Source organism: Phasianus colchicus, chromosome 21, assembly GCF_987193195.1.
Source record: "Phasianus colchicus chromosome 21, bPhaCol1.hap1.1, whole genome shotgun sequence".
In the NCBI taxonomy this organism is placed as follows: Eukaryota; Metazoa; Chordata; class Aves; order Galliformes; family Phasianidae; genus Phasianus; species Phasianus colchicus.
This window is the reverse complement of record NC_143456.1, coordinates 8,260,433-8,287,737: the sequence shown is the minus strand read 5'-3', so window position 1 is coordinate 8,287,737 and position 27,305 is coordinate 8,260,433. Positions and strand designations below refer to the sequence as shown.

Below are 27,305 nucleotides of genomic sequence, written 5' to 3'. Positions count from 1 at the left end.
TGTAACATCAGAAAGACCTGGAACTAAAATTAGGAAGAGGCTAGCATGACAGAAACGAATGAATGGATAAAACATTTCAGGAAATGTAAAACCTCTGTTTCCCTGTTCTAAACCTTATACACCATCATATACTTTAAAGATGGTTTTTCTATAAATGCAAATACAAACACTTTCCGAATCTCATACAAAAAGTATCACAAAAAAGGGCAAATTCTAGAAGAGAACAGCCATCCTATTAAACCTAACAGTAAAGCATTTACTTGAAATACCTGTTCATTATTTAAAATAAGTATTTATTTCCAGAGAAAAGCCGTAAGCATAAATAAAATCAGCTTCATTCTCAGAGATCTATGGTACTGAAGTGGAACCATCAGCATATGCAGTATTTTTAGGAAAGGATTCAGCATGTGTTACAGACTGCCTTCAGTTCAAGCACGTTTACCCCTTCCCTTCCTACCAGAAAATCCTATTGTTGACACCAAACGACCAATTTAAACAAGTGATTGATTGGTCCTCCATTGACCAATCAATTTGTCCTTTTAAACCTGCATCTCATCAGAAGAGCTTGCTAGCAAACCTCCATTGCTGTATCTTCAAATTCCTCAGACAGGTCATTTTAGCACCTCAGTGGCACTAAGCCCATTGCTTAAGTGCTGCCTGGAACGAGGGCCCAGGACCTTTCCAAGTGAAATAAGATTTTTCTAATTACCCATGCATTTGGCAAAGCCACTTCACTTTATGCAACAGCACATTACCAATTACTGGCCATTTACACCCAGTCCTCTGCTTTCCAACTGCTTTCCTTATTGTTGGCAGTTGCCAAGACAATCAACCTTCATTTTTCTGATAAGGTTAAAAGGCTTGGGGCAATCAAATCTCCAACCACGCTATCCCCATCTTGTACTAAAATATAGCATTTGAAATATCTGAAGTAGGAGAACTAGCGTCTGCTGAAGAGAAAACCAGAAGTCGTTTCTTTGACACAAGCATTAACTCTCAGGACAGAGGATAGGAAAATGATGAACTACTTGCTGTAGTTCTGCACAATGTATTCCACCACCCACTAACGCAACAAAACAATGATTTGACATGCAATGCACCAGAATTCAGAACACTTCAAGGCCATGGCGTTCAGCTTTCTCATGTGCCCACTCCACACAAAATATACCCTTCTGCCCTCTTGTTTTCTCCCCAACCTTCTGCCCCTAGTCTACTGGTTTCTATTCCACTTCCTCTCAAGATTTCCAGCTTTTGTTGAGGTTCCCTCTTCCAATCCTCTCTGTGCTTTCTGGATTTTACATGCTTTTTTCCTCTTACTACCTTTTCCTTTACATGAACAACAATAAAAATAAAGCAGGGGAGAGGAGAACATTTTCTACTTTCTCGGCTTCATTCTGCCTTACTTATCAACTCTAGCTCCCAAAACTACACTCTCAGTCACTCATATTTCTCTGTTCACTGAACTTCATGACACTTATGTTCCAACAAGGCAGGTGGGCAGAGATTTAGCACATCCTTGGTTTCAATTTCAGTACAAAAGCAAATCATAAAAATCATATTCTGCTGACATAATGTAGGAAGAAGGAATGATCAGTAACAGTGCATGGACAACTTGTGCTTGAGAATAATCAGAAAAAAGGACAGGGTATGCTTGTGCAAAGTGTTTGCCAAATCCTCTAATGACATAACAAGTCTCTACTGCAAATTTGTATATACTGCAGGTTTTCAGAGCTCTCACTCTACTCAAATTTGAGCCAAGTTTTGCAGGGAAAACAAAGCGCACGAGTGATAAATTCACTTTCAAATATGAAGAATCTGCAACCAAATCATACAGGGACTGAGATTCCTACCATAGCAGATCATGAACATTTTAAGAAAAGACAAAAGGAATCTAAATGCTATTATCTAAATACTAATTGACATAAAGCAATTCAAAAGAATTGTCTTACTTTGTCAAAGAGTAGCACACAGCCCGAAGATGTTCATGATCCTTCTGCCTGATGTTGTTATTGACCATGAAATCTAGCTCTTCTCGAGCAGCATTTAGTTGACTTTCTGTAACACTGTAGCTCACTGCCTCCCGAGCACTGTCCTCAATATTATGGGCTTCATCCAAAATGACCACCTGGCCTTTCAGGTTGATTTCCATCTTAAAAAAAAAAAAAAAAAAAAGTTTAATCTGGTAAAACAGAGTAAAATGCAGTAATGAGAAATTCTGTTCAAAAATGGTCTCCATGAGCCCAACAAGTGACAGATTAGCTAAGCTATATGAACAAAGGAAACATTAGTTGGAATGCAGAAACCATCCATTGGAAAAAAAATTATTTAACCCAGGAGTTATTTGTAGATTATATTTGGATACAAATAGGATTTCAGCTGATGGTGATCACTGAACATTACAGTTTTGTTTTGTTTTGTTTTTTAACTTCACTTATTGCAATGACTCTTAGGAATATACTTACACTCTCCCGTATCTGTGGATCTAGGAGATAGTTATAAGGACAAAATACAATATCTGCCCCCACCATGAGTTCTCTGGCTGCAAAGTATGGACAGGCACGAAGCTTCTTTCCCAGGCTCACTAGATCCTCAATGTCCCAAGCCTGGTATGTGTTATGTGCAGAATGCAGGGCATAGTGTTCAGTGAGTTTATGAACACCATGATAGTAAAGACAGGACTTGCCCTAAAAGCAAATGAGCACAGAACATTTCAGGTTACAAAAATAACAAAAAACAAGCAAGCTTAAAAGCCTCACAGTCGTTACATACATTTGATTTTATTTCCTAAAAGCATTTCTACCAGTTACTATTTTTTTTTTTTTTTTTTTTTATTATGGGCAATAATGAAAAGCACATCTTGAAGAGATTAATGTGGCCAGATCTGTAGTTCATTCAATAAACAAAAGGTACTTTGCATTTATGTATACAAGAAATTAAATGCTTGCAAAAATAAAGATAGCTACTTTATTCCACACAGTGTAGACAACATTATCAAAGCCACAAAAATATAGTGCAGAGCTACCAGTCCTCAATGTGTAATCTCATAATTTAAAGGAAAATATTTTTAATAGAACTGTTGAAATTATAACTAAGCTCACAAATAGGATGAGCAATAAGGATTATTTTTAGCGTATGCTTTTCAACACAGAAAATGTTGATAGATGGTGTCTGTCAACTAAAATGTAATTTTATCTTAGTTACCAGAAGAATTTAACCAACCAACATAGCATGAAGAAATAAAAACAAAACTCAACTACCTTTCACTCTAATACACTTATAGTCATATGCTCAGAATTACTCACATGCTTTCCTTCCAGTAATTCTACACACAGTTCATTCCTGTTACTACTACTGGACACCACTGGATGAATACAGGTATAATCCCGACTAGAGAGAATTGTCATAGAGACACCAGAATACGCTGTCCTCTTCAACTCCCTGGTAATCTGGGCAATTTGTTTGTGAGTTCGTGTTCCAAAAAATATTTTGGGAATGAACGTTTGATCTCCATTTGCTTTCTTCTTTGTGTTACCAGCATCTTTACGAGTTTCTTTTCCAGAGGAACAGGAACACTCCGTGCAAGGGATGGAAAGCTGTAACCCAAACCAAAAAAAGATTAGCAAAATCCCACTGCAAGATGAACAAGTCAAATATTTTTACGGTCTATTTAGAAACTGCCCTGTGGGATAATTCAAGATATCCTGTTAAATCATCACACTGGCCTATCAACGTTAAGAAATGTTAAAAAACACACATCACATCTTCTCATGCCTGAAAGTCTTAGAATACTTTCTGCTATCACCATATTCAACTTCATCAGAACCCGATCACAGAGAAAACTGCTGCTCCCATGCAAACAGGTAAGACACACAAAGAACGTAAAGGAACTTCTGACATTTAAACTTGGGCAGAAGGATACTACTGTTATAAAACAAGAAGCATCCAACAACTTAAAGGAAGAAAACTTTGGGATGTGACACCTAAATGGAACTACTGAGAGCACTTTTCCTTAAAGCGTGCAAAAGAAATCCAGACAGTTTAATGAAATCTGCAGAAAAAGTACCAGACAACCTCACATAGACTCAATTAGGAACAAATTTGATGTGCTACTATGTGAAAGGCCTTCTAGTAACTATGAAAAAAGACAAAATGAATAATTCTAAGCAGAACCCATAAAACATTTGTTAAAAGCATTTTCTTTCTTCTTGAGAAGCACCACCTTTTTAATGTCTGTCATAATGCAAGATAGTGGAACAACTGTCTCCAAACTGTAATAATTAGCATGAAAAGAAGCACGGAAAACAAGAAACTCATGAGTAACAGTGCCTACGTACATCTCTCATAAAAATAATGAATTCCTCCAGTGTACAAGGATTTGTATTTGATTTTCAGCTTGATAGTGCAAGTACCAACATGTAGCTGCCAGCTCCAATATTCCTCCCTCCCTTTTTAATTGTAATCAGTAAGATTATCCATTATAAACAAATGCTAGTCATGCTGTGTGTTACACCACAACTGCGGATCAAGCTGCCTTTTAGCCTCCACTCCAAGGCAAAGCAAGTTCACATTACCCTCAGCCCCACTCAGCCTTGTCCACCATTAAATATTACAATACATGATAGGATGCATGTAAATGTAACCCTTCTGGGGCTGTCACTCACTGGGATAAAAGGTTCACTGGCGTGCCAAATAAACAGCCCCTCAAAGCAGATACAGTTACACCCATGCTGGAATTGTTACATTCCCTTCTCAGGTTGCCAGTAACAGCAGATTTCATTACCCTGTGCTGCCACATTAAATAGCCAGTTCCAAATATCCTGCCTTCAATATTGAATAATTACTTATTCACCGAAAGGATAAAAAGAAGAGTTATGAATGGGGCTCTTGTCAACAGCGAGGCAGGAAACAGCTGACATGTGGTGTATGTTACATATGTGGCAATGCTCAACTCTGTTTGTACTCACACAGAGAGCTGCAAATTGCACCTTGATATTTCCACTTTGTTCTTTGAAACAGCGAACAGCGCATTAACATGCTGACAATTAATGCATAAGAAGCAGTTTGCCTACTCCATGAATGCATTTGGCTTTTCAACTCTATTCAAATTGATTTGCAGAAGTCAAAGACAATAGTTATCACTAATACTTGGTGCTAATGCTAAGCTCCACATTTCGCTTATGAAATAAAAGTGATAGAAAAATATTACGACCAATCAAGCAGCCGTTTTGTAAAAGTTGTTGTAACAATGGGAAAATGCAGCTCTTCTGCATATAGAGAGAGAGAGAGAGAGAGAGAGAGAGAGAGAGAAATATATATATATATATATACACACACATACACAAAGAGAAATAGATGTGGGAGTGTATAAATAATTAAGAAAGTAGAAAACTATTTCACCGTGGCCAGTGGCTTTAAGACTAAACCTGTCTTCAGCTGTTTGAACCTGGGATAGATTTTTAGAGAGAGGAAAAACATATAAGCCTTCTGCACTACTTCATCAGTAACATCCAGTGGCAGATGTTTGAGATCAGATACCAGCTATATGGACCTGGGGCAATCCAGCTTGTTTTCCCTTCTGTCAGCAGGCAGATAAAGCTGCCTATCGCATCAGTATTTATACAGCAAAAACATCCAAGTCACATTAATAAAAGAATAATCAAGTCTGCCGACCTGTCCTACGTGTAAAAAGGAGCTAAACAAACACTGAGGCTGTGATCTGAGAAACACAAAGAGATAAGAGGAGTTCTTCATATCTGCATCTACATTTCCCAGTTACAAAGCCATTTAGATGATAAAACAGTGAATGCTGCTTGTGTGAAATATCACACAAGCACAATCTAGTAAGATATCAGCAGCGACATTACAGAGCTTTTCAACTCCTCCTTTATGGGCCTTGGAAAGCACAGCACCCTGTGGCTGCTGCAGCCCCTTGATTAAGGCACACAAAGCAGCTGTTTATCCTCTGCAGTAACCAGCAGGTGAACCCAGTTCAATATTTATCACAGGCTTTCACAGATCACTGCTAACCAAGCAAACGTTTTAATTAAGCTGGAACCTGCTTCAAAGAGCTCATTCAAAACGTCAATCAGCAGGTAAAGGATCAGATACAGTGTCAGGTGAGAGCGTGTAACACAAATCCACAACTTTCTTCATCCCATTGCGGTAAATTAGCCTATTCTGGAGTCCAGACCCTGATTGTAACAGGCTGCCAGTCTCCTGGAATGTGTAACAGAAGTCACTCAAACTCCATTGTGAAGGTTGTAAGCAATATGTTCGACTGCAATAGGCTAGCACATTAAGACAGATTCTTTTCACAGTTGTTTCTTGATACCCCAAGTGTTTGTTACACTACTCTCCATTTACTGTTTACTTTTTTTTTAAACCAAGTATAAATGGGGATTCCTCAACCCAGCTGCCCCAGTTTCTCAGACCATATGCTTTCATAGAAGAAATAAAGAGAGCAGCATAAGGGTATGATTTCTCAGCTGAAGCTCTGGGAGGACTGCCTCTCTCAGCTGGGCACACAGCACTGAGCACCCGGCCGTGGGTCCTGCAGGTGCACAGCAGCCCACCCTGCCTCTGCTGGGCTACGAAACAAGGAGACAAGGAGCTGGTTTTGCCAAGATCCTTTGCCATCAAACAAGGACCAGGCAACAGTGTTCAACCGATGCACACACTAAGAATTAACGAGAATGACCTGCATAACAACAAGGGACTTCACTGTATGTGAACTGATGTACTGTTATAAAAAAAAAAAAATGACGTTTTCTTAAAAATAATAAAATACTGATTCACAGTTGATTTTTTTTTTTAAGTAGAGATCAAATGACTGTTTTCAATTTTCTTCACTACCTAAAATTCCTAGAACTTGAAGAAAAGGAAAAAAAAAAAAAGAAGTTTTGCACTAAAGTACCCAAAGCAAATCTGACAATCAAATAAGAGAAGCCTTTTTATTTGAAAATCAACAGCACACTCTGCTGGCCTTTGTATTTCAGAGTGCCAATTGAAGTTCAGGGGCACAAAGCACCTCATATCCTACTCAAAAACCTATGGAGCTTTCCAAAGCTCGTGAAAATCATATCAAAAGACCCAGAGAATTGCTTCCATTCATGATAAGACTCAGCTCCCACTCTCAAAGTGATACCAAAGCTTCTAGCTTCTTTTGCCAAAGCAGAGCACACTGGAAAGCAGCTCTTGAAGTGAAAACAAACAGTAATTAAAATAAAGGCTGCTCTGAGTCATACAAAGGCCCAAGTCAAAATCATTTTAGAAAACTGCCCATGAACTAATAATCATGGCATAAGAGCTGCTATTAAGTTACTTACTGTTTGGGGAGAAGTGTTTTTTACGCTTTTTTCAGAGTGAACAATCAGCTCCCCATTTTTTCTCTGATTATAAACTTCTAAAGCATCAACCAGCTGTACCTCTTTTGAAAAGCAATGACGTTTTCTAACCTGTTGGGGTGAAAAAAAGGCCTTGTGATGAAATCTATTACAGAAATACTGCACTCCACGCTGTAGGCTAGAGAAAACTACATTTGCAAGGGTACACTACATAGTTCTAATAATGTACTATTGGTATTTTTAATATATATTTGCAAGAGCACCCAACTCTAAAATCTCTCAAACTTCTTCAACTTCATATTATGTATCTACTAATGATAAACATGCTTTGAGTTTAAATATGTAAGAAATCATTTAGGACATGGTACTCTTCATAACTTAATGCAACAATAGGCTCTTGTTACAACAAGAATGAACAAAATCTGTCCACCTAAATCACAGCCATGCCAAGGATTCACCTTTCTCTGAAACACTGATTGGTATTTGACAGCTGTTTTTGAGAGTTGCACCTGAATAGCTTCACTGCCAGTGAACTCTGCTCACCTGCTGCTCTGTTTCTAAAGGACGAATCCTCTTCCTGTCTACTTGAAAGTCATCGCTCTCGTTTCCACATACAGATGCCCTTTTTTTGGCAGACAATTTTGAAGCTAGGGTATTGTTTTCCTTGCATTCTGTAAAAATTAAAGGGAAATAGGAAAAAAATCATGTTCACTAGTAGAAATGCATAAAGCAAGGGCAACATTTTAAATACATCATTTATTACAAACATGGTTAAGACACAACATAGGGAGATTTCTACATAACAACATCCATGCAGGGCAGAATCACACAGCACTCTGCTATTTTGACAAAAAAGTCCCTGACTTGAAAGCATGAGATGTGACATCAATGGCAATGCCTTTTAGTGCTAGAACAGATTTTTATTTTCTTCTCTTCAGAATTACCTGTGTCTGTTTGTTGGCCTCCAGTTTTTACAGAGCTTCCTGTTTCATAATTATTAGAACATGCAGCACCGTGACTCGTTCCTGCAGCCTCCTCGCTGCTCTTGGATAGGGAATGACAAACACAGCAACACGGTGGGGAGGTTGCTGGCTCCCTCCTGTCTTCCTTTTCACATGATGATTTCAGCAGTGATTTCTCTAAGGAAGATAAAGGACACAGCTGTTTGTCTTCCAGAAAACCTATTCAAGCTTGTAGACGAGAACTAGACTTCCATAACAGTTAAGATGAAAGGCTTCGTGTAGATACCTGTTATAAAACTCACATCTCCCTACATGCTACACAACCTGAACAAGCTGTCATCACTCATTCAAGATCTGTTGAGCAAAGAAACTGTAACAACTCACACAACTAAAAAAAAAAAAAACAACCCTCTTTTGCAATTCAATCTGCTTAACTGCAAACCACAAGTATTTTCCTTTTAAGTCCAAAAGCCATGTAATTCCCATACGATAACAGACAGCTAAATCCACTTTAACATGAAAGTTATTTTGCTCAGTGCTACTGGCCATTACTCCTGTGTTTGCCCAATGCCACACTGCCAAGGAGGCAACACATGTAACCACGAATGGAGCCCTAGATAGACTCCTGATACCAAATATTTAAGAATTTCCTTCTTGTTAAGGAAAAACAAGAGCAATTCATTCCAGTACATTTTGGTAATTAAAAGCTATGCAGACAGACGTTACAAACACTTACCATACAGAGCCTGCTGCCATGATAATGCAGAACAAAGTAATGCCAAGCTTTTGCCACTTCCTGTGGGGCTCTCCAACAAGCAATGCTGCCCATTATTTAAGCCCTTAACAATCTTTAAGAATAACAAGAACAAAACTAGAATTACTAGGGAAAAGAAAATTCTCAGGAAGGTGAACACTTAGTGAAACACTAACATTTTGTTTAATAGGTGTGCTGCATTAAATCATTCTCTCCTTATATATTTGCAGAACCATATAAAATCTAGATTAGAATACACGTATATTACAAGCCTTTACAACATTACAGAACTTTCTTCTTAGCATGAATATTGACAAATCCAAAAAATGCACTTCAACATTCCCTACCTGGGGCCAGGTATTATTGCACAGCACAAAAAACAGTAAGGTCCATTACGAGTGAAATTCTCAAAACGCTGGAGAATTAAATATGTTACGGGTGAAGTAAACTATGTTATCTTTCTACAGGCTGGTGGGTACTGAAAGCTGTAAGCTGTTTGCCAGCGGATGGTCATACAAATGCTACTTACAGCATTCATCATAGCAAGCTGTGAAGGGTAAGCCTTGCAAGGGAACATAATCTTCACTCCCCCAATAGTATATTGTGACACGTCAGAAGACATTGCTGCTTTTCCCTGTTTATTTCAGGTTTATAACTGCAGTAAAAAACAGAATCAAGTCAATATTACCAACAAGGAAAGCTCAAAACAACAAAAAGCACCAAACCAAGCAGGAAGAGAGCTAAAAGCTCTGGACATTAGCAGAACTGGCATACAGGAATTTATACTTTGTGTCTTCTGTTCTGGCTTACTTGTCACAATGAACAAGTTACTGCCATTTGATGAGTAATGTCAGCAATACAAATAAAACAAAAGATATGGGCACAAAAAGAAAGAAAAACACTATGAATGAAATGCACACATCATTTTAGAGTCCATTTCTCAAGCTGAATATTTTTGAGATAACAACCCAGATCCCATGGGAAGGAAGACAGAGGTATTTTACGAGATTGAAATGACTACTAAAAAGAAAATGAATTAGTTTTTTTTTTTTTAAATATCAGTTTTTCCATCCTTCAGGCCCATTAACTTGAACTTCAAGATGCTGTAATCTACAGTGACACAATTGGCCAACAAAAAGGTAAAAATTGGGCACTGACGTTAAAAAGGAGATGTTTTAAACCAATCCCATCTTTATATTAACCAAAGATAAATGGGCTGCCACTAACTTTGCTGTTCTGCTCGTGTTACCTTGCATTTCCCTCATTCTGAATGATAAAGAAAGCCTGCTTCATACCATGCTAAGTTTAAGATACTGGAAAATACATATATGGGAGGAAAAAAAAAAAAAGATTAATTTTTAAAAGACATAAATCCATCTTTTTCAGCATGTACAAACCAAGAGAGCAGCCTGACATATGAAACGCGTCCTCAGCTGACTTTTGAGGAGGAAATACAGACATCAGAAAACCAGCAGCACACGGCACGGCTCCTCACCATCAGCTCCCAGCAGCACAGAGAAGCCCCGCCAGAAGGGGATCGCTGACGGGAGTTTGCAGTCACCCCCTCCTCCCAAAACGCAACCGCAACTGTGGGGGGCTTTTCCCTACAACACTCGGGGGTCTCCCCAGCGATCAGTTCGGAACTGAGTTTATGCGGTCTCTGCCAAAGAACAGAGGTGGGAAGGACTCCATTAAGGACCGAATGGGGCAGAAGGCGGCAGCACCGGGAGCTGTGGGTGGGCCCGGGCTGCTGCTGCGGGCGGGGGAAGAGAGAGCTGAGGGAGCGGCTGCAGTCATCCTCCAGAGCGCATCACCGCCGCGCACCTGGGCGTTTCTTTCAGCTTCTCTAAGAGGCCCCCAGGAAGCCACCCCGCGGTCTCCTCCGAGCCCGTTCCCCTTAGGGCCGCGCTCCGCCCCGCGGAAAGCGACCAGCGGCTCCGCGCGGCCGCTCACCTGAGGCGACAGCTCTGTCAGCGTCCGACCTTCCCGCCTCCCGCGCGGCCTCGGCACCGCCCGCCAATCAGCTGACAGGAAAGGGCGCGGAGCCACCAATCAGCAAACCGCGTACTGAACAGCGCCCGCTCCGCCGTTAGAACCAATCGTGGAGGACTTTGCTGGTTTCCGCGTTGTGCTCGTTGCTACGCAACCAGGCAACGCGGCTCCCCAGGCCGTGCCCCTGCTGTTAACAAATATTCACCCCAAATTCAAAATTTGTGCAGCTCTGAACCGTTCCGTACATCAACTTTTTTCTTTTTTCCCTAAAATTATTTATTTAAATATCAATACTGCATAGAAAATCGAACATAAGAAAAAAATATATATTTACATACATTACATCGAGATGACAAAAAATATAGTCAGGTGTTACCACATGGTTACACTCAAACAATCCTGGAATGGTGGTGGGAACTCAGCATTAGCCTCCCAGTTAACACCCAGCAGCGGTCAAAGACAGCTATGCAAGACTTCCTCCAGCCACACTAAAAATCAGACCATTATTTCTGAAATGTAAGCTGATTTTAATGGAAGAAAATATTTTACTTAATGAGGGATGCTGAATGGTGTCACTTCAAATCCAGTAAAGATAAGCTGCCAAGCTTAGCAAGTCGAGTACAACATCCAGTTCTGGCACAACTGCCCAACAATTTTATCTCTCTGCTGCCTCACACCAGAGCTTGCGCAACCTTCAAGAAAATTGCACCATAAACCTCTCCTGCAATGCCACAATACATCCATCAAGGCCAAATCCTGCAGCTGTAAATGAAAGATCATGTACACACATGGATTCAGCCTTCTCATTCTCTGAGCTGTAACTGCTGTGGTCTGGCTGAAATTCGTCACCCTTCTCACTACTGTGACTTCTGTCACAGTCATCTCCAATACTAATTTCTTATTTAATCTTATCCCGATGACAATTTAAGTTATCTCTACACTCAATCTAACAACATTCTCATCTCTTTTAAACTGAGGTTTAAAAATACCAGACGATCTGTGCTACAACTCAGTTTGTACTACACCAGGAGGTTTTTGCTTGGGTTTTCATTTTTTTAGTTTGTCTGTTTAAGAAACTTTGAAACCGGTTTCAAACTTTAATGAAGGCTGGCTGATCTTTAAATCAATCAGTTTTGAAATTACTGATATCAAATTGTCAACAGTTCATGGGCCAGTTCAGCTTAGTTCTGCAACTAATTCACACTTTGACCAATGATTCAAAAGGCAAATAAAAAAAGTTAAAGCTTTTTCTTAGTAATCAACATGATGGTGCAAGTTATTTACATCACTTTTCAAGCGTTCCTTGGAACATTTTATTCCATCTTGCTCTGCAAGGCTCTGAAACAGTAGTTCATTTGAGTTCTAGTAAAGCACTCCAATTTCGAATTTTTCTTACCCATCATTTTGCATTTTGCTCAACAAATGAAGTCCTCACTTCACAGTGTTACAAAACCCATGATGGGTGTGTTGCTGTATCAAATCAGATACAAAACACACCCAAAAAATCATGCCTACTTTCAAATGATCTACCAAGCAAAATAAGTCCTTTTGAAGGATTCTTTTCCTTCAACAAGCTTCAGCCGTAACTGAATCCAATGAATTAAAAACACAGACTTGTGCTTTAATCCACTTTGGCAGCTCTCTCCAAATCCAGACACCACAGGCCACGGGACTACATACAGTACAATTTCATTTGCATTCTTCCTAAACTCCACTTACACTCATGTTAATAATTTCAATTATAGTATTCTCAACACACTGGCACAACTGAACATCAGGGTCCACACTTGTAATGTCCCTTGAACAACTTTTGTAAGGCGAATCTTTACAAAGTCCCAATGCTTCATTTGGTCTCTCCTTTAGCTGCTGGAGACCTAAAAAAATTAAGTTAGAAAAACAAAGTGCATATAAATAAATAGTTATATTATATCCGTAACACCATTAAATTACTTGTGAAATACAAGCTGCCTTACTTACGTGTAATTATTGGGTCAAAGTCTCTCGTCTGTGTAGCAACATCAGAGGCACAAACTTGCCCTATCTGTATCAGCAGAGACATAATATCCTCATATAAAGGAGGGAAGGCTTGGCAGAATGACACCAAACAAGGCAGAGTTGGCATGAAAAAGGCATAGCGCTTTGACTGGGTTAAAACTACGGAGAAAAAGGAAATAGTTAAGTAAAAAGGAACTATTAACAAAATTTAGTCAAGAATTTTGTTACCTTTACAGTTGCAATTAATTTGTTGGCATTTTGGTAGAACTGTACACGACCTACACAAATCTAACTTCCACAGCAATGCGTACAGGTGTTGCTGGACTGCTCACCTGTGAGTAGGGTTCCCATCACATTGATAGCCAAACGAGCCACGCTGAGAGATTTTGGTAGAGCATATTGAATGCACAAAAACGAAAGTAACTGGATGGCAAATATCTGTTAAGTAGGTGAAAGGCAAGAAAGAAATAAACAGTGAGCTATACATTGCTTTGCAATTACGATCCTAAGCTCTTCACATAACTTAGGAGTTAGTAAACATTCTCCATTTCACAATAAGGAAGAGAAGCCTTAAAAATAGTTATTGCAAAATTTTTCTGCAGACTTGAAAAAAAACACAACACAGATGTTTAACATTAGTCAAGCATCAGTTAGGCTTTCAGAATTTCTCTCACAGTCACAATTTGTTCCAACACTTCAATGAGCAACAAAGGAACAAACAATTTACAGTGTAATCCTTGTAAAAGCTGTTAAATATCCCATGTGTTCTAGCTCAAACTTCAGCTGAATGCCATCTCACAAGCAGTATTTAAAAGGGATTAAATAAAAGCAAACAAGAAATTTGTTTAACACAGAAAACAGAGGAATCTTTAGCTCCCAAATATTCAGCTACCTAGGACCAGAAAAATTCATGATCTGTCGCAGTATACCAAATCAACATTTACCATTGCTTTAGGAACTACTAATTAACAATTTTTTGCCCTTGTTTTTCACAACCATCACAAGAAGACCTTTCAAAAATCAAATTTCTGACTCTTCCTTTGCTAAGCTTCAATTAAGAAACAGTAGTAATATTCCCTGGGAAAAAAAAACAAACAAAAAAACAACAACTTGGTAGTCAAACCTTGCACAAGGAAAGATAAAATTTTGATTCTCAGGCTGCTCCATCTGCAGAGTATCTCTGCAAAAAAAAGCTTTTCAAAATCTGAACACTTGTGCAAGTTCCTCTAGCGATCAAGTATCAGCTAAAAAACTAAACAGACAAAACTTCTGCCAGCTGATAGATAACAATATAAAAAATGAAAGCTGTTACTTAAAGAGCTTCTATTCATGTTCTTAGAGGTGAAATAATATGAAATTCACAAGCATCTGCGAAACAAATGTATAGAGCTATGTTGGAGGAGTCCTGGATTTGGTTGCAGAGCCTTTAATTCAAGGTAAAAATGCTACAGACACTACCTTAATATACTGGGCAGCTTAGAGCAAGATTTTTTTTTTAAGTGATCTTTTTCTTTTCTCCCCCTAATGAAGACTGTATCATGGTTAACTACTTACAGCGATTCTCTGACTAGATGACTGCACAGTACCTGTTTTTCAAGTTCAGGCTGGGCAATGAGCTCAGGTATGAAATCCAAACAGATGTGCATCGATGGAATCCCTGCCACTGTCAGGGCCAGCAGTTCACATGGATAACCCTGCCAGATTAAGAAAACAGATATATCAAAGGTGTTTTAAAAATTGCTTCACTAATGTTTTTTTCTAAACAAATATATACTTTTAACTTTCCTTTGTTCAGAAAGACAAGCAACAGGCCTACACCTCTAAGGCAACTTGAGGGAGGCTTGGTGAATCTGATCCACAGGACTCCAACATTTAGTATTTGTCCTAACTTGCTTATTTCATTAGGACTTCATTAGAACCATTAGGACTTTTCCAGCCTCTTAATCAATTCCAGGTTGAGGCAAATTAGCTGCTTTTAAAGAGACTGCCATCTGGCAATGTACAATTTAGCACACACCAAAAACCAGACTTATATTAAAAAAATTGCTTAGCTTCCCAGACTTCTTTTTTTTGAAGGCCTACAGTTGCCCTGTCAGGGGCATTCTTCAGCCTTCAACTCCGAGGAGATTAAGTGTGTCCTAACAAAAATGAAAGATAAGAGGTTTACATCTGAAACCACATTACGGGCTTTGAGTAATGGATACATGAATTTCAGATCACTGCCAGAAAAAAGTAAACCCCCCACAATATGTGGAACAAGCAATTAAAAGATGTGCATGCCAGTTTTATTTGGCCTAGAATGGACACGCTATTTCAGTATATAATAGGGCAAAGGCAAAATCAAAGCTTGTGTTTAATGATGAGGAACAGACATGGCTTTGCTGCTCCCCTCTCAGCAACAACAGTGAGCAAAAGCACTGAAATTTGGAGGGAATGTGGTTACTACAAATGTGGGAAGACGGAAAGAAGAGTGTTTTTGTAATTTGTGAGGAACACAACAATAGCACCCAAAATCCTTTGAACACTTTGTTTGGTTCTTTCCTCACCAGAAAAAAAACCCACCAACATAAAAGAACTAAAATAATGCAAACCAGACCTGGAAATGAACTAGTTTTACTATGTTGGGGTCAGCTATATACATCTGATGCAGCAGACAGCAGATCAGACACTGAACCTCTCGAAGGTTACACAGCAAGCTATCTTCTTCTTCCTCTAGATCTGAACTCTTAGGACCTGTGGTACTCTGAACACTCTTTAGCAAACTGTAGGTACTACTGCTCTGGGTTTTCTCCTCTTCTGTGGGTAAGCAGATCTCTAGAAGAATCTGCACGGCAGCGCTGTCCTGTGAAGAAAAGCAGCAGGAGAACATAAACAATAGAGAAACAAACAAGGCACAAAACAAAATACAAAATAATGACAATTATAGAAACTAAAGGCAGTTAGATTGCTAAATTTCTGGCTATTGAACTCTTTTTTTTTAATAGAAAAAAAAACACAAAAAACCCAAGAAACAACAGATCAGGAAATATAAATCCCAGAAAACATTAAAATGTTACCTGAACAAATGCTTAAATCCAGTACATTAACATAATTATAGATCAGAGCAGTCATTTCATGGGAGTGAAGTATTATTTCAAAATACATCTTCAACAGTCCATTAAAGCACCCAGATCAAACAAAATATGCATATGCCACACAATTCACAGTATTCAGAGACTACTCTGAACTTTTATTAACAGATTAAATAAATAATTCTCTAAGAGACACTTTATATGTGACATTCTTCCAGACAAAGGTAAGGAAAGAATGCCTGCAAAACACAGTTAATCAAGAACTCCCCAGGAAGTATTTAACAATCTGAATGCAGACTGCTTTTTCTTTTCCACCAAAAAAGAAAGTCAACTAAAACAAAACAAATAATCTATTAGGTCTCCTGTCTTTCCTTTTTTTATTTTCTATTTCTGTATTTCTGTTATATCATTTTCTTTCTTCATGACATTGACTAACCACTAATCCTCTTTACCTGAGCAGCAAGCAATGCATTTTTCAACTCTTCCCTTGTAACTTCTGGGGTTTCTGGACCCATGGCATTGTTCTGGGATGGCCTAATGTCTTGCTCTGCTGTTTCTTTCAGGTGAGCATTGAGGTAAGCTTTTGAAGCAAGAAGATATCCATTCAACATGTGCAAAGTTATATCCATCAGAGGAGGGCTCCTGATACAGGAACACATTAAATGAAGTCTTTTCAGTAGGCAGAACAGTAAGACAGTAATAGTAAAAACAAACCAAAAGAACTCAAAGATGCACTTGGCTGTACTCTGGATCATACTAAAGCTACTTTCCCTATCATCACAGAATACTGAAGGTTATAAGCCCTTCTGTTGCCCTGCTGTTTAGTCCTGCTTCTGTCGTGCATATGCTCTACAAAAACGAGGAACTAATTCTTGATAAACAGAGGAAACTAGAACAGAATCTGCAGTAGTGATTTGAGTAGTGAATCAATGCTCTGAATGATGGAGAAAAAGCAAGCTCCACAAAACTACTCCCACAATACTAAGATGATAACTTCCAAATCACGTTGTCTTATAGATCTCTCTCATTATTAGAAACGTGAGATTTTCCATTTTCATCCTAGGCTGAAGGGACATACATGTAAGTATTTCATCTATGGGTTGACTTTAAAGATTTCTCCAATAGAAAAGTCCAACAGAGTTGTAGCTGAATGAAAATTGGATTAACAGTTCAATTGCTAAAAGGCTAGGAGGTACAGATAGACACAAACAAGAATGTGATGAACACATCAAGATGACTGCCACTCATTTATTACAAACAGCAGGGTAATAAAAAAAAGAGTAAAAAGGGAAAAATTAAACCACAACTGACAGAAGACATAAAAAACATACAAAAAGGAAAAAAGCTGGAGGCTGAAGTACTCCTAAAATGATTAACCATATTCTTTTTAGAATAACAAATGCAATTTTCATCAGTACTATCAAAAACCAAAGTTATAACGTACAAATTCTGACTTAAATTTTTTGCATTATTTATTTCAAGTTCTCCTTAAAAGCTGCTTTGTTGCTATCAGTTATGATAATTTCCACTACTAAAATTCTCAACTAGCTCTTCTGCATCGAAGCCATAACTCAGCTTTACACATCCTCCTCTGTCACCATGACAGCTACTGGAACAAATTTTTGAGTGCTGCTAAATGAGTTAGTCAAGAAGTGAGGCAAATCTACCTTTGTTACATACACCAAACACCCTCTGGCAGAAACCATCACCCAAAAAGATACAATATCTACAGGCCCATGAAGGGTGGTAGAAAACAGCTGTGAAGAGGCAGGATGTTGCAGTGACAACCCTCCCCACCATGTGGCAGCAGCCATTTTAAGCATATTGCAAGATCTAGAACAAATTCCCACACATGTATCTAAAATGGATGATGTGTAAACCTCAGAGTTTCCAAAACAGAGCTATGTGTAAGATTATTTAACAAGACATTCAGCTGGACAGTAAGGCATGCCCAAGCAGCATGCATGGCTCACTCCTCAGACCATCAAATTCAGCACAAAAAAAAAGGTGCACTCAAAGCTGGAACTTACCAGCTCACGTGACAAGTTTGAAAATATGTTGTGAAGTACTGAAAGTTTTCGTTGGTTTTTTTTTTTTTTTTAATCAGACACCTCGGGGCATAAAAGCTAATGGAGATGCTTACCTATGAACTCTCTGATCACACCTCAGCACAATCAAAGGATCAATCATCAGGTCATTCTGAGTGTACTTCTGCTGTCGGACTATTTTCACCGAAGGCTGCAGAGCATTAACAGTCATCACCCACAACCTAAAATGAGATTATTTTTAAGATTTATTTATTTTTTTAATATAGAGAGAGCAAAAGGCTCACATAAGTATCCATGTACTCACCACTGTCAGCTGTATTTTTCTGCTCCCTGACAGGCCTACAAAAACCCACACTGCATTTGCAGAAGTTGCAGTTAACCATGATATAGTTAACTTACATTCACACCAGAAATACAGTACTCTGTTTTCACTGCAATAGTCTCTCCACTTCCTCAAAAAAGGCACATTCTTACTAGAGAGATCCTAATTTAGAAAACAATCTTTCTGTATTATAAGCGAATGAGAGACTTCCTTTCCCCCGAAAACAAGAACAATCTTCCTCTTCAATACAAACAGTTAAACATTTTAACAAAGCAAAAAGGAATGCAACTGCAGCACATCCTATTCAGTCATGATCTGTACTTCCTCAGACAAAGGAATTAAGTTATTACTTTTAGAACAAAAAGTGGCACTCCACCTCTATCTGCACTAACAGCATCTCAATCCTACCTTCTTGGCATCACGGTGTTAAGAACCATCCAGAGTTTGTTGACAGTCTGAAGAATCCTCCGTGGGACTCCAGCATTTAGCAAGCAATTCATATTTGATGTCAATACTTCTGCATATGGGATCAATTCACCAGCTGAGAGAAGTGTTAAGTGTTCTAAAATCTGCATCAGCTGGGTATGATTTCCAGGCAGCATGGAAAATGCTATAAAAGAAAGACAATGAGATCTTGGTGAAACTGCACTTCTTACATCTTCTCTGATTTTGTGACCTGAAGACTCATCTATTAACAAGGCTGCAGCAGAACATTCTCATTACACAAATGCAGTATTATAATCAGATGAACCGAATGACTACAACTTCAAAAACCCCCACACTCTACCAATTTGAAAAGAACACTGCACAATATAGTTGTTACCTTCCTGCAGCTGTTTGGGAGAATGATTCTTCGCAATGGTTGTGAGAAGCATCCTCCTCAGTAAGGCATCAGTGCCCGTGATCTGCTCCTCGCAGATCCAGTCTTCCACAATGCAGAGGTGTGGATAATTAGTTGCAAGAAGACGTAACAGTGCAGAATGCAAACCTGTAAGAGTATCAGGGAAGTACACACCTTTGATTTAAATAGCTACATCACTCACCTGAACAAAATTCTGCCTATTATTTTAACGAGAGACCTTAACAGACACTGCTGAACATTTCAACGAGCTTTGCACATTTACTGCCTGAAGTTCTACCTCCAACAGAAAGGAAAAGTTCTATTTTGGAGACGTGAAAGGACCCTACAGTAACACTTAAGCTCAGCCTGAATAAAAACTTAATCCTGAGGTCATTCCTACTTTAAAAACTATTTATTATTCTTTAAATTTACCTCTCATCTCAGTAGTTACCACTGACGTTTCAAAAGAAGCAGAAAGGCAAGCACACTATGAAACAGACAACAGCAGCAGAGCTGGAAACAAGCTTAGCTTTAAATCCTGATGCACATTAGGCTTTCACAGACAGCCATACCTCCCAGTTCCTGCTGTAGCCCCTGTGCCTGCCGGATGAGGTACTTGATGGGAATCTGATCCATTAATGCTGAAGAGTAAGACTTGGGTTTTCTTTGCATGGCAGCTATATAAGAAGAGAAAAAGAAGCCACATGTAACAGTTGCAAAACAGCATTTAATAGAAAAATCTAAACATATTCACAAATACCCAGTATCTTTGTGTTTGCCAGAAGTGCCTCTTCATAGGACAGGACATAGTAGAGGACGAGCAATTGCGTTGTGATGCTGTACCGCTGAGCAGGACGAGCGTTTTCTCCCTGTACAGAAAACCACATATAAAGGTCAGATCACATTCCCAAAACTAGGGAACAAAAATTTGAATTTATCTACAAATATGAAGGAGTAAACCTTGCATAAGACTGTCAAGCCATATGAGGTCTAAACTGAAAGCTGTAGGGAATTTTGTTTTTTAAATTACCTTCAAATATAAAATGTACTTTTGATTTCTTGGAGCCCCAGGATTCCAGCACAAATCAATGCTTGCCACTCATCCTACATGTATCCATGTGACCCATACTTCTATCAGAAAGAAGGTGTTTCTCACAAGAACAGCTAGAATGTTTCAGTTAATTAATATTTTTGATCTAAGAAGGCCAATAATAGAAACCTTAGATAAGCACCCCTCCGTTTCAATCAATTGTACTGCTAGAAAGAGTTCATGACTTTTAACTGTTTTAGTTTCTATTCTGAATAGCACAAATTGATCACTTTCAAAGGAAAAGTGTGAAAGGGGGACAGCAATTCTCCTAGAGCACTGGGCAGCGTGAACAAGATTCACTTCTGTACAGGTAACCATCACTGCAGGGCAAAGCAATTGACTGCACAGGGATTAAAGACAAAAATACAACTTTCACAATGTAAAACAAGCATACATACAATGTACTGAACCACACCCACACTGACACGAAAGTACATAAAAAAATAGATAGTTTACCCCAGTGAGTCCTTGAAAAACATTCAGTATCTCCTGTTCTGTGACAGGCTGGTTTGTGGCTTCTGGGTTGGATTTTGATGCAGGAGTAAGAATGGAGTTAATGTAGACATCAATAAGAGGAAGCAGCTGAGGGTGGAGCGGAGTGGTGGTTTCACAGAGCTGCCGATAAATCCAGTCCTGGAAAAAAAAACAACCCCTGCTACTATGCTTCATTCCAGAGCTGAAAATAACCACGTTTTTTGTCGGTAATGGGCTGTAATAATCACAAATAACACTGGTCAGATTTTAATTTTTTAAGCAATTCTTATTGGAAAAGCCAAACTTGAGAACAGAAATAAAGTGAAGTTCATACCTTAATGGACACTTTGTGCTTGGTGAATGATCGGCTCCTTAAGAGCTGGTAAATGCAGTGAATGGGTAGAAAACCAGTTATGTTGGCACTGAGACTGCCTGTAACAGGCACACGGACTGCATGGGCTGTGACAACCTAAAAGAAAGTTATAAATGCCATGAAAAATAACAAAGATATTCACCGTATCACAAAACACAGCTCAACGTGACAAAGCTGCAAGGCTACTTCCTTTTGGACATTTACTCAATTTTGATTGTTTGGAAACTAATGAATGTTTTTATGTGGTTTAACACCATACAGGATGTAAAACTGCAGCACAAATACACTGAAGAACAATTTCTCACTACTACATTATTTATGTAATTGCATCAACGTACAAAAGAAAAGGACAAAGTTTTTCAGTCCTGGGAGGGCATGAATTCTTCTAGGTCAAGCTTAAGTGACTGAAAAAAACAAACAAACAAAAACCATAAAAAGGCTAAAACCTAAAATACCTGTTCAGTGAAAATCTCCTGTGTGAAGATTGTCTTCATTCTGCTCAGAGAGCTGGGCTTTATAACGATCTGAAACGCAGAACAAAGCACTTATAATGTTAAGTTCCAGGTTTACATTCCAAATACAGATATTTCTTAAAAGTACTTAAAATAAAACCTTAGCAGCTCAGTTTGGAAATGACTTCAACCAGTCTTCTTAAAAATATCTTTTCTTGCAAACAATGATTTCAACAAGTCCACTCAATAACTTGATGGTATCTTTTATCATAATGTTCCTGTTCCAATTTGACACACAGTGCAAGGCTTTCTAGATGAGCTTAGATACTCTCTTCTTCAGTACACATTTACTGAGGTGCATCAGCAAAACTGAAGCTTTTATATAAAAGCAGAGTAAATATAAGCATTTAAAAACACAGTAAAAAAAGCTCATTTGAACACAGAAAGGTGTGTGTCAGAAACAGGTCAGGGTTTACCTTCATTCCCAGCGTGGAGCAGACCAAATCAATGATAGCACTGAGCTGATTGCTGTGGAAATACATGGCTACCAAGAGAAGCATCTCTCCAAAGGAAGCAGACACACCAGAAATGCTACAACAGCAAAGAAGAAGAATTAATTTCCAATGGAAATAAAAATGAGATTACTGGAATCATTAAAAACAGAAGAAGCCTCCTCTCACCTTTCAAAGTAAGCTTCTTCCTTTATCATCCAGCTAAGCCACATCACCATGAGCTGTTCCTGTTCTGGTGTACTGCACAAAGAAATCACATAAAAGATTATTTGCCCACAAATTACAGTTGGTTTTACTATCCGTTACTAGCAGAAAGAAAAAATAATTAAAAAATGCATTAACTGGGGAAGTACCTGACAAGAGTGGAGAAGGCCAGAAGCATACAAAAGGAGAGGGACACAAAGCGAACACCAGCGGGGGTTGCGGGCGGCCGGCTGGTCATCAGCTGCAGCAGCTGCTCAGCTTCTTCATCTGTTGGTCTGAACAGGGAGAAAAACCACAAAGAACCACTGATCACTTCACAGTGATTTCCGATCTCGTCACAATGGTTAAATGTGAAGTTTTCTCTATTATTTAATCTGTTTATCAGGTTACTATCAATATATGAGTATTAAAGTTAAACGGCACTTCTCTTGAACTTAAGAGTCACAATACAAATTCAAAGTTCATATGGTGTATGTTGCTACAGCTTTCTGTTTTACTCTGCTGCTCCAAATGTTTAGGCTTCTTTTAATGAGTCTGTAGAACTGATTTTGCAGCTTTAAACAAAGCAACGCATTTCCCACATTAATAGTTTAGCTTAAATAAAACATCAGTGAAGTTCATACATAGATCTTTATCATTAGAAGGAAAAACTTTTCTGCTAAGAATAGTATCAGAAAGTAAAAAGCATACAATGTCTCTAAAGATCTTTAGCATTAAATAATATTCACTCTCAGCACTCATTCACATTTCCATCAGCTGGCAGTCCTGAGCACATGAGAAGTGCCTCCTTCAGTACTCAAACAGCCTGATTCTACCAAGAACGGTTTAAGAGCATTAAGATACAGCAACATTCGAAGTGCCCAAAGCTCTCAACCTCTGTTTCAATGAGCAGACAGTGAGTAAAAGCACAGCCCATTACTTCAGCCCAGCAATTCCCATCAAAGCGCAATAGAGCCGTAACAGCGCGCTGGCTTTCACAACGTGCTCTTCCTTCAGTCCAGAATACACAGACACATTTGGCTCCGTATCAACATCTGCTTCTTCAACAATGTGTGTGCTGCGAACCGTGGGAAGGATTCCCATGAGCTCCAGGAGCAGCTGCCTCCTCATTTGCCAAAGCACAGAACTGATATTATCTCTTTTTCTCTGTGAGAGAAGTTAAAAAATGAGAACGATATAAAACTCATCAGACATTGTATGAAAGAAGAGCTTCTGCAATGATGAACTCAAGAAAAAAATAAAATAAAATGAACGAGAGCAGGGAAAGGAGTTTTTTTTTTAAATAAAATTTCAGTACTGGAGGAACAGGCAAGACATGATCGTATCACAGTGCTTTATTTCAAAATAAACACAGACATTCACTAACAGCTGCAAGTTGGGATTCAACTTCTTATTGTGAACATTGAGCATGAACAGTAATCACTGACACCTCACCATTCACTCACTTCATGGCCTGTTTGCTTATGTACCTAAAAATCTCTTGGAAGCACAATTGAAGAGCTGCCTTCAGCAACTCTAATTACAGATGTGAAGATCCCTTACCAGCAAACTGCCTTGTGAAGGGAGAGGACAGACGTGCATTCAGAAAAGCATGGATGCCCACGAGGAGAAGATTTACAGCACTATTACTATTACAGCACAGAACTATTTTTTAAAAGCAGTTTATTCAATGATTGCCTTACCTGCTGGCCATTTCGGATGAAAGTTCCAAACCAAGTTCGAACTTTTGCATTCGTTCCAAGCAGCAAACCACTCACAAAACACACCAGGTCGCTCACTCCATCATCTGAAGATTCATTTTTGGTGTGATCCAATGTCAAAGCCACACCAAGACCTGGTAGATGGCATTCTTCCACCTAGATGAAAGGTCCACACTTATCACCTTTGTTGTCAACATTCCAGTAAGGACCACAATTAAGTCTCTCACATCTTGTCTCACAGCAGATGTGTGTCAGACTCACCACCATGCCTCGGACCCTCAGAGCTTGGGAAGGATTCATCTTACAGAGGTGACGGAGTGCTTCTGTTCTGCGACGACCTCCAACACTTTCCTCATCTTGCCGTTCCCCGTTCTTAATCAAACCTCTACAGACTGAACAACCAACAGGAGGTGTAATTTAATCTCATCTTTCCAATAGAAAGCCACAAACACACAGAGTCAAAATGTTCTGCTCAGCTCACTATGATCCATTAGCTGGATTACACTAAGAAGCAGCGACTAACACTGAGTGGGAAGAACAAGGAAATCCTTTCTTCTCTAAGAAATTACAAGATGTTTACAGATTTATGCATCACCCAATTACTGCTTACACTCTACCTAATGCAAGCTGTGCATCTGCCAGCACTAGAGAATGAAATTTTATTGCGTGGTAATAGAAACTATGCAGGCATCGTCACTACACGTTTCACCTCATAGTATGGCTCAATCTGAGAGGCAGGTACTAATAGCAAAGCCAACCAGGTTCAAATCCCAGTAGCTGCTGGGATTGATTGTTGGAATCAGCCTTTAGAAAGGTGACCTACAAATGGGAATGCTCACACAGTGATAACTACAATTAGGCTGAGAAAAGGGGGGTGGACGTACTGAGAAGGAAAGATCTATCAGCATCCAGTTCTAATATCTACAATAAATAATTTAGCCCAGAATCAACTTTATTACAAATCTCCAGAACAAGTAAGCTAGACAAGAAAAAAACCTTAGCTCACCCTCATTAAAGCTATCAGGAACATTTGCCACCAGCAGGCAGAGGAACCAGGCTCCATTTTTAACGTGCAGCAGCGCTTCAGCTACGTCAACTATAGGCAACAGCGATGGCAGCTCTGGACAAAAAGAGTTTTCACAGTTAGAGTGTTTCACTACAAAACAAATAAAAACATGCTGAAACGTATGAATGAAAAAAATGGGTTAATCTGTGGTTTATTCCACTTTCAAAGAGATAGAGAGTCTAGATTAACGTTAAATCAACCACAGCAGCTCAAAAAGTTATTTTTTTATTTATTTGTAAAAAGTTACGAACTCAAAAGCAAAGCAATATTAATGAACACAGTACAACAGAGCACTGTACCTGCTTGCAAAATGCAGAGAACATCTGCTGCTTCCTCCAGATAGACAGGGCTCTCAAAGAGCTCAGAAGATTTGAGAAAAAACTCCCCGTTCGACTCCGACACCTACAAGGAATTTCTCATCAGCAAACAGTATGAAGAAGTTTGTCTTATCAGACTTTCATAGCATTGAATTGAATAGATAATACAACATATTAAAATTACCAAAAATGGACGGTTCTAATCACAGAATAGTCAGGATGAATGTTTAGAATAATTAATATTTACTACCAGAAGTACTCCAATAAAACCAGTATTATTGTTTCTTTCCAGAAGAAACACAGCTCAGTGAGAACACCAGAAATACAGTAAGTTTGCACAGGGAAAATAAAATACAGGCAGAAAAAACAAGAGAAACATGCTGGCCAATACCACACTGTAGCAAGACTAAAGAATAAGACAGAAACAAAAAGCATAATTTCATTTTCAGATATGGTTTCTGCACTGAAGCCTCACAAAATCAAGTTACATTTGAATAAAGCACATTCTGAGACATACTGAGTCCCTGTCATATCAGAAAAGATTATCCTCATTCATTCTGAGGAAGAAAGGTTTCCTCCAGGGCGCTGGGTTCACACAGAGTTGAACCACAGGCCAGTGCTTGGTAAGACTGAATCTTTAAACCTTGGTGAAGCAGATAAGAACCGGATACACGCTGACACGACAGCAGCAGAACCAGGCAGTAAATGAGCCCACCTTGTTCATGATGGCCAGCAGCTCGCTGAGCACCAGGCGGAGCCGCCGGGGCGAATCGCTGTGCTCAAACTCCAGCGTCAGCCCGTGCTGCAGCTGTGACACCAGGATGCTCTCCCCGCTGCCTCCTCCCAGCTTGTGCCTGCCAGACAACGAAAACACAGCGATGCCATTTCATGCAAATTTCAGCCGTTTCAGCAGGGATTTCTTCTATTGCGTTTAAGGTCGAAAAAGAGCACTGTAACTACAGTATTACGAAGTCAATTCCGTGTTAAATCTATTCAGGCATTAAAAGGGTGCACTCAGAGAACAGAGGCACCATTTCAAAGGCCTCCACTCCCCAGCTTCACAATGGAAGCGCTGCCCCTTGGTTTCTCTTCAGCACCCCGCATTGCCAGGATCACATAGAGCCATTTTCGACAAATTGAATAAATAAAACATACAAATTAACATAAAACTGAGGGGAAAGCGGCCTCAATCAGACCGCCGGAGAACCCGGGCGTTACCGGAGCTGCTGCTCTTTGCTGGCGTCCTGCTCCAGCGCGTGGAAATCGACGGACAGCAGAGCCACGATGGAGTTGACGGCCTCCACGCCCGAGAGGAGCCGCAGGATGAGCTTCTTGTCCTGGGCCCAGCTCTGGCTCTGGTCCGCGGGGGCACAGAGAGCCATGCGCACCAGGCAGGGCAACAGCAGACGCAGCTCGGGGTCGCTGAGCGCGGCCAGGCGCACCACGTCCACCTTCTGCATCGCCTCGAAGGCGTACGGACTGACGAACTGCAGCCCCGAACACTCCGCCATGGCGGCCGCAGGGCCGCGGCCCCGTCCCACGGCCGCACCGCGCCCACTTCCGGCGCGCGGTGATGACGTCACGGCCGGAAGCGGGGCGGGCTGGGCGCGGCAGTTAGGCCTCGGCGCGGCCCTGCCACCCCCGCCGTGGAGGAGATACCGCAACCCAGCCTCCATGAATAATTTATCCCACTGAAATTCTTTTCTGTTTTTAAAAAGTATAAACCTTCTTCCCCCCGCCCCCACAGTTTCCTCGATCCCAGTTTGTACAACTCCGTGCTTACAGCATT

At 39.7% G+C, this 27,305-nt stretch overlaps 2 protein-coding genes across 8 annotated transcripts in view; both read right to left on the bottom strand.

The window, feature by feature from the left end:
• The window catches only part of BRIP1 (BRCA1 interacting DNA helicase 1), a 95,361-nt gene extending 84,081 nt beyond the window's left edge, over positions 1-11,280 (bottom strand). For 6 of the 7 annotated variants that reach the window (XR_016459246.1, XR_016459249.1, XR_016459248.1 and 3 more), the window contains exons 1-9: positions 11,013-11,280; positions 9,589-9,714; positions 9,042-9,153; positions 8,288-8,482; positions 7,887-8,014; positions 7,326-7,454; positions 3,303-3,593; positions 2,463-2,684; positions 1,950-2,149 (exon numbers count right to left, since the gene is read on the bottom strand). Coding sequence is in view for 3 of the 7 variants with exons in the window: in XM_031591518.2 (XP_031447378.2) it covers positions 1,950-2,149; positions 2,463-2,684; positions 3,303-3,593; positions 7,326-7,454; positions 7,887-8,014; positions 8,288-8,482; positions 9,042-9,153; positions 9,589-9,681 (1,370 nt within the window). In the remaining 4 variants the exon portion in view is untranslated. The other variant, XM_090122598.1, reaches the window with a different exon arrangement.
• Positions 11,281-11,363: 83 nt separating this feature from the next.
• Positions 11,364-27,086, bottom strand: INTS2 (integrator complex subunit 2). The gene is made up of 24 exons (XM_031591519.2): positions 26,735-27,086; positions 26,232-26,370; positions 25,499-25,601; positions 25,140-25,253; positions 24,395-24,525; positions 24,116-24,289; positions 23,353-23,579; positions 22,583-22,708; positions 22,398-22,469; positions 22,194-22,308; positions 21,721-21,789; positions 21,227-21,361; positions 20,875-21,051; positions 20,089-20,197; positions 19,901-20,005; positions 19,311-19,475; positions 18,896-19,097; positions 18,261-18,386; positions 16,570-16,759; positions 15,643-15,888; positions 14,633-14,740; positions 13,379-13,484; positions 13,029-13,205; positions 11,364-12,925 (listed from the first exon to the last, which is right to left on the bottom strand). The coding sequence occupies exons 1-24, from the start codon at positions 27,025-27,027 to the stop codon at positions 12,756-12,758; spliced, it is 3,579 nt and encodes a 1,192-aa protein (XP_031447379.1). The 5' UTR covers positions 27,028-27,086; the 3' UTR covers positions 11,364-12,755.
• Positions 27,087-27,305: the final 219 nt, after the last annotated feature.

Bases quoted from the DNA above. Each gene is read 5' to 3' on its own strand.
- INTS2 (XM_031591519.2), bottom strand. From the start codon at position 27,027: ATGGCGGAGTGTTCGGGGCTGCAGTTCGTCAGTCCGTACGCCTTCGAG. The intron at 25,602-26,231 runs GTGGGCTCATTT...AATTCCTTGTAG, and splicing joins TGCTGGCCATCATGAACAAG to GTGTCGGAGTCGAACGGGGA. The intron at 24,526-25,139 runs GTGAGCTAAGGT...TTGGTTGTTCAG, and splicing joins TCCTGATAGCTTTAATGAGG to TCTGTAGAGGTTTGATTAAG.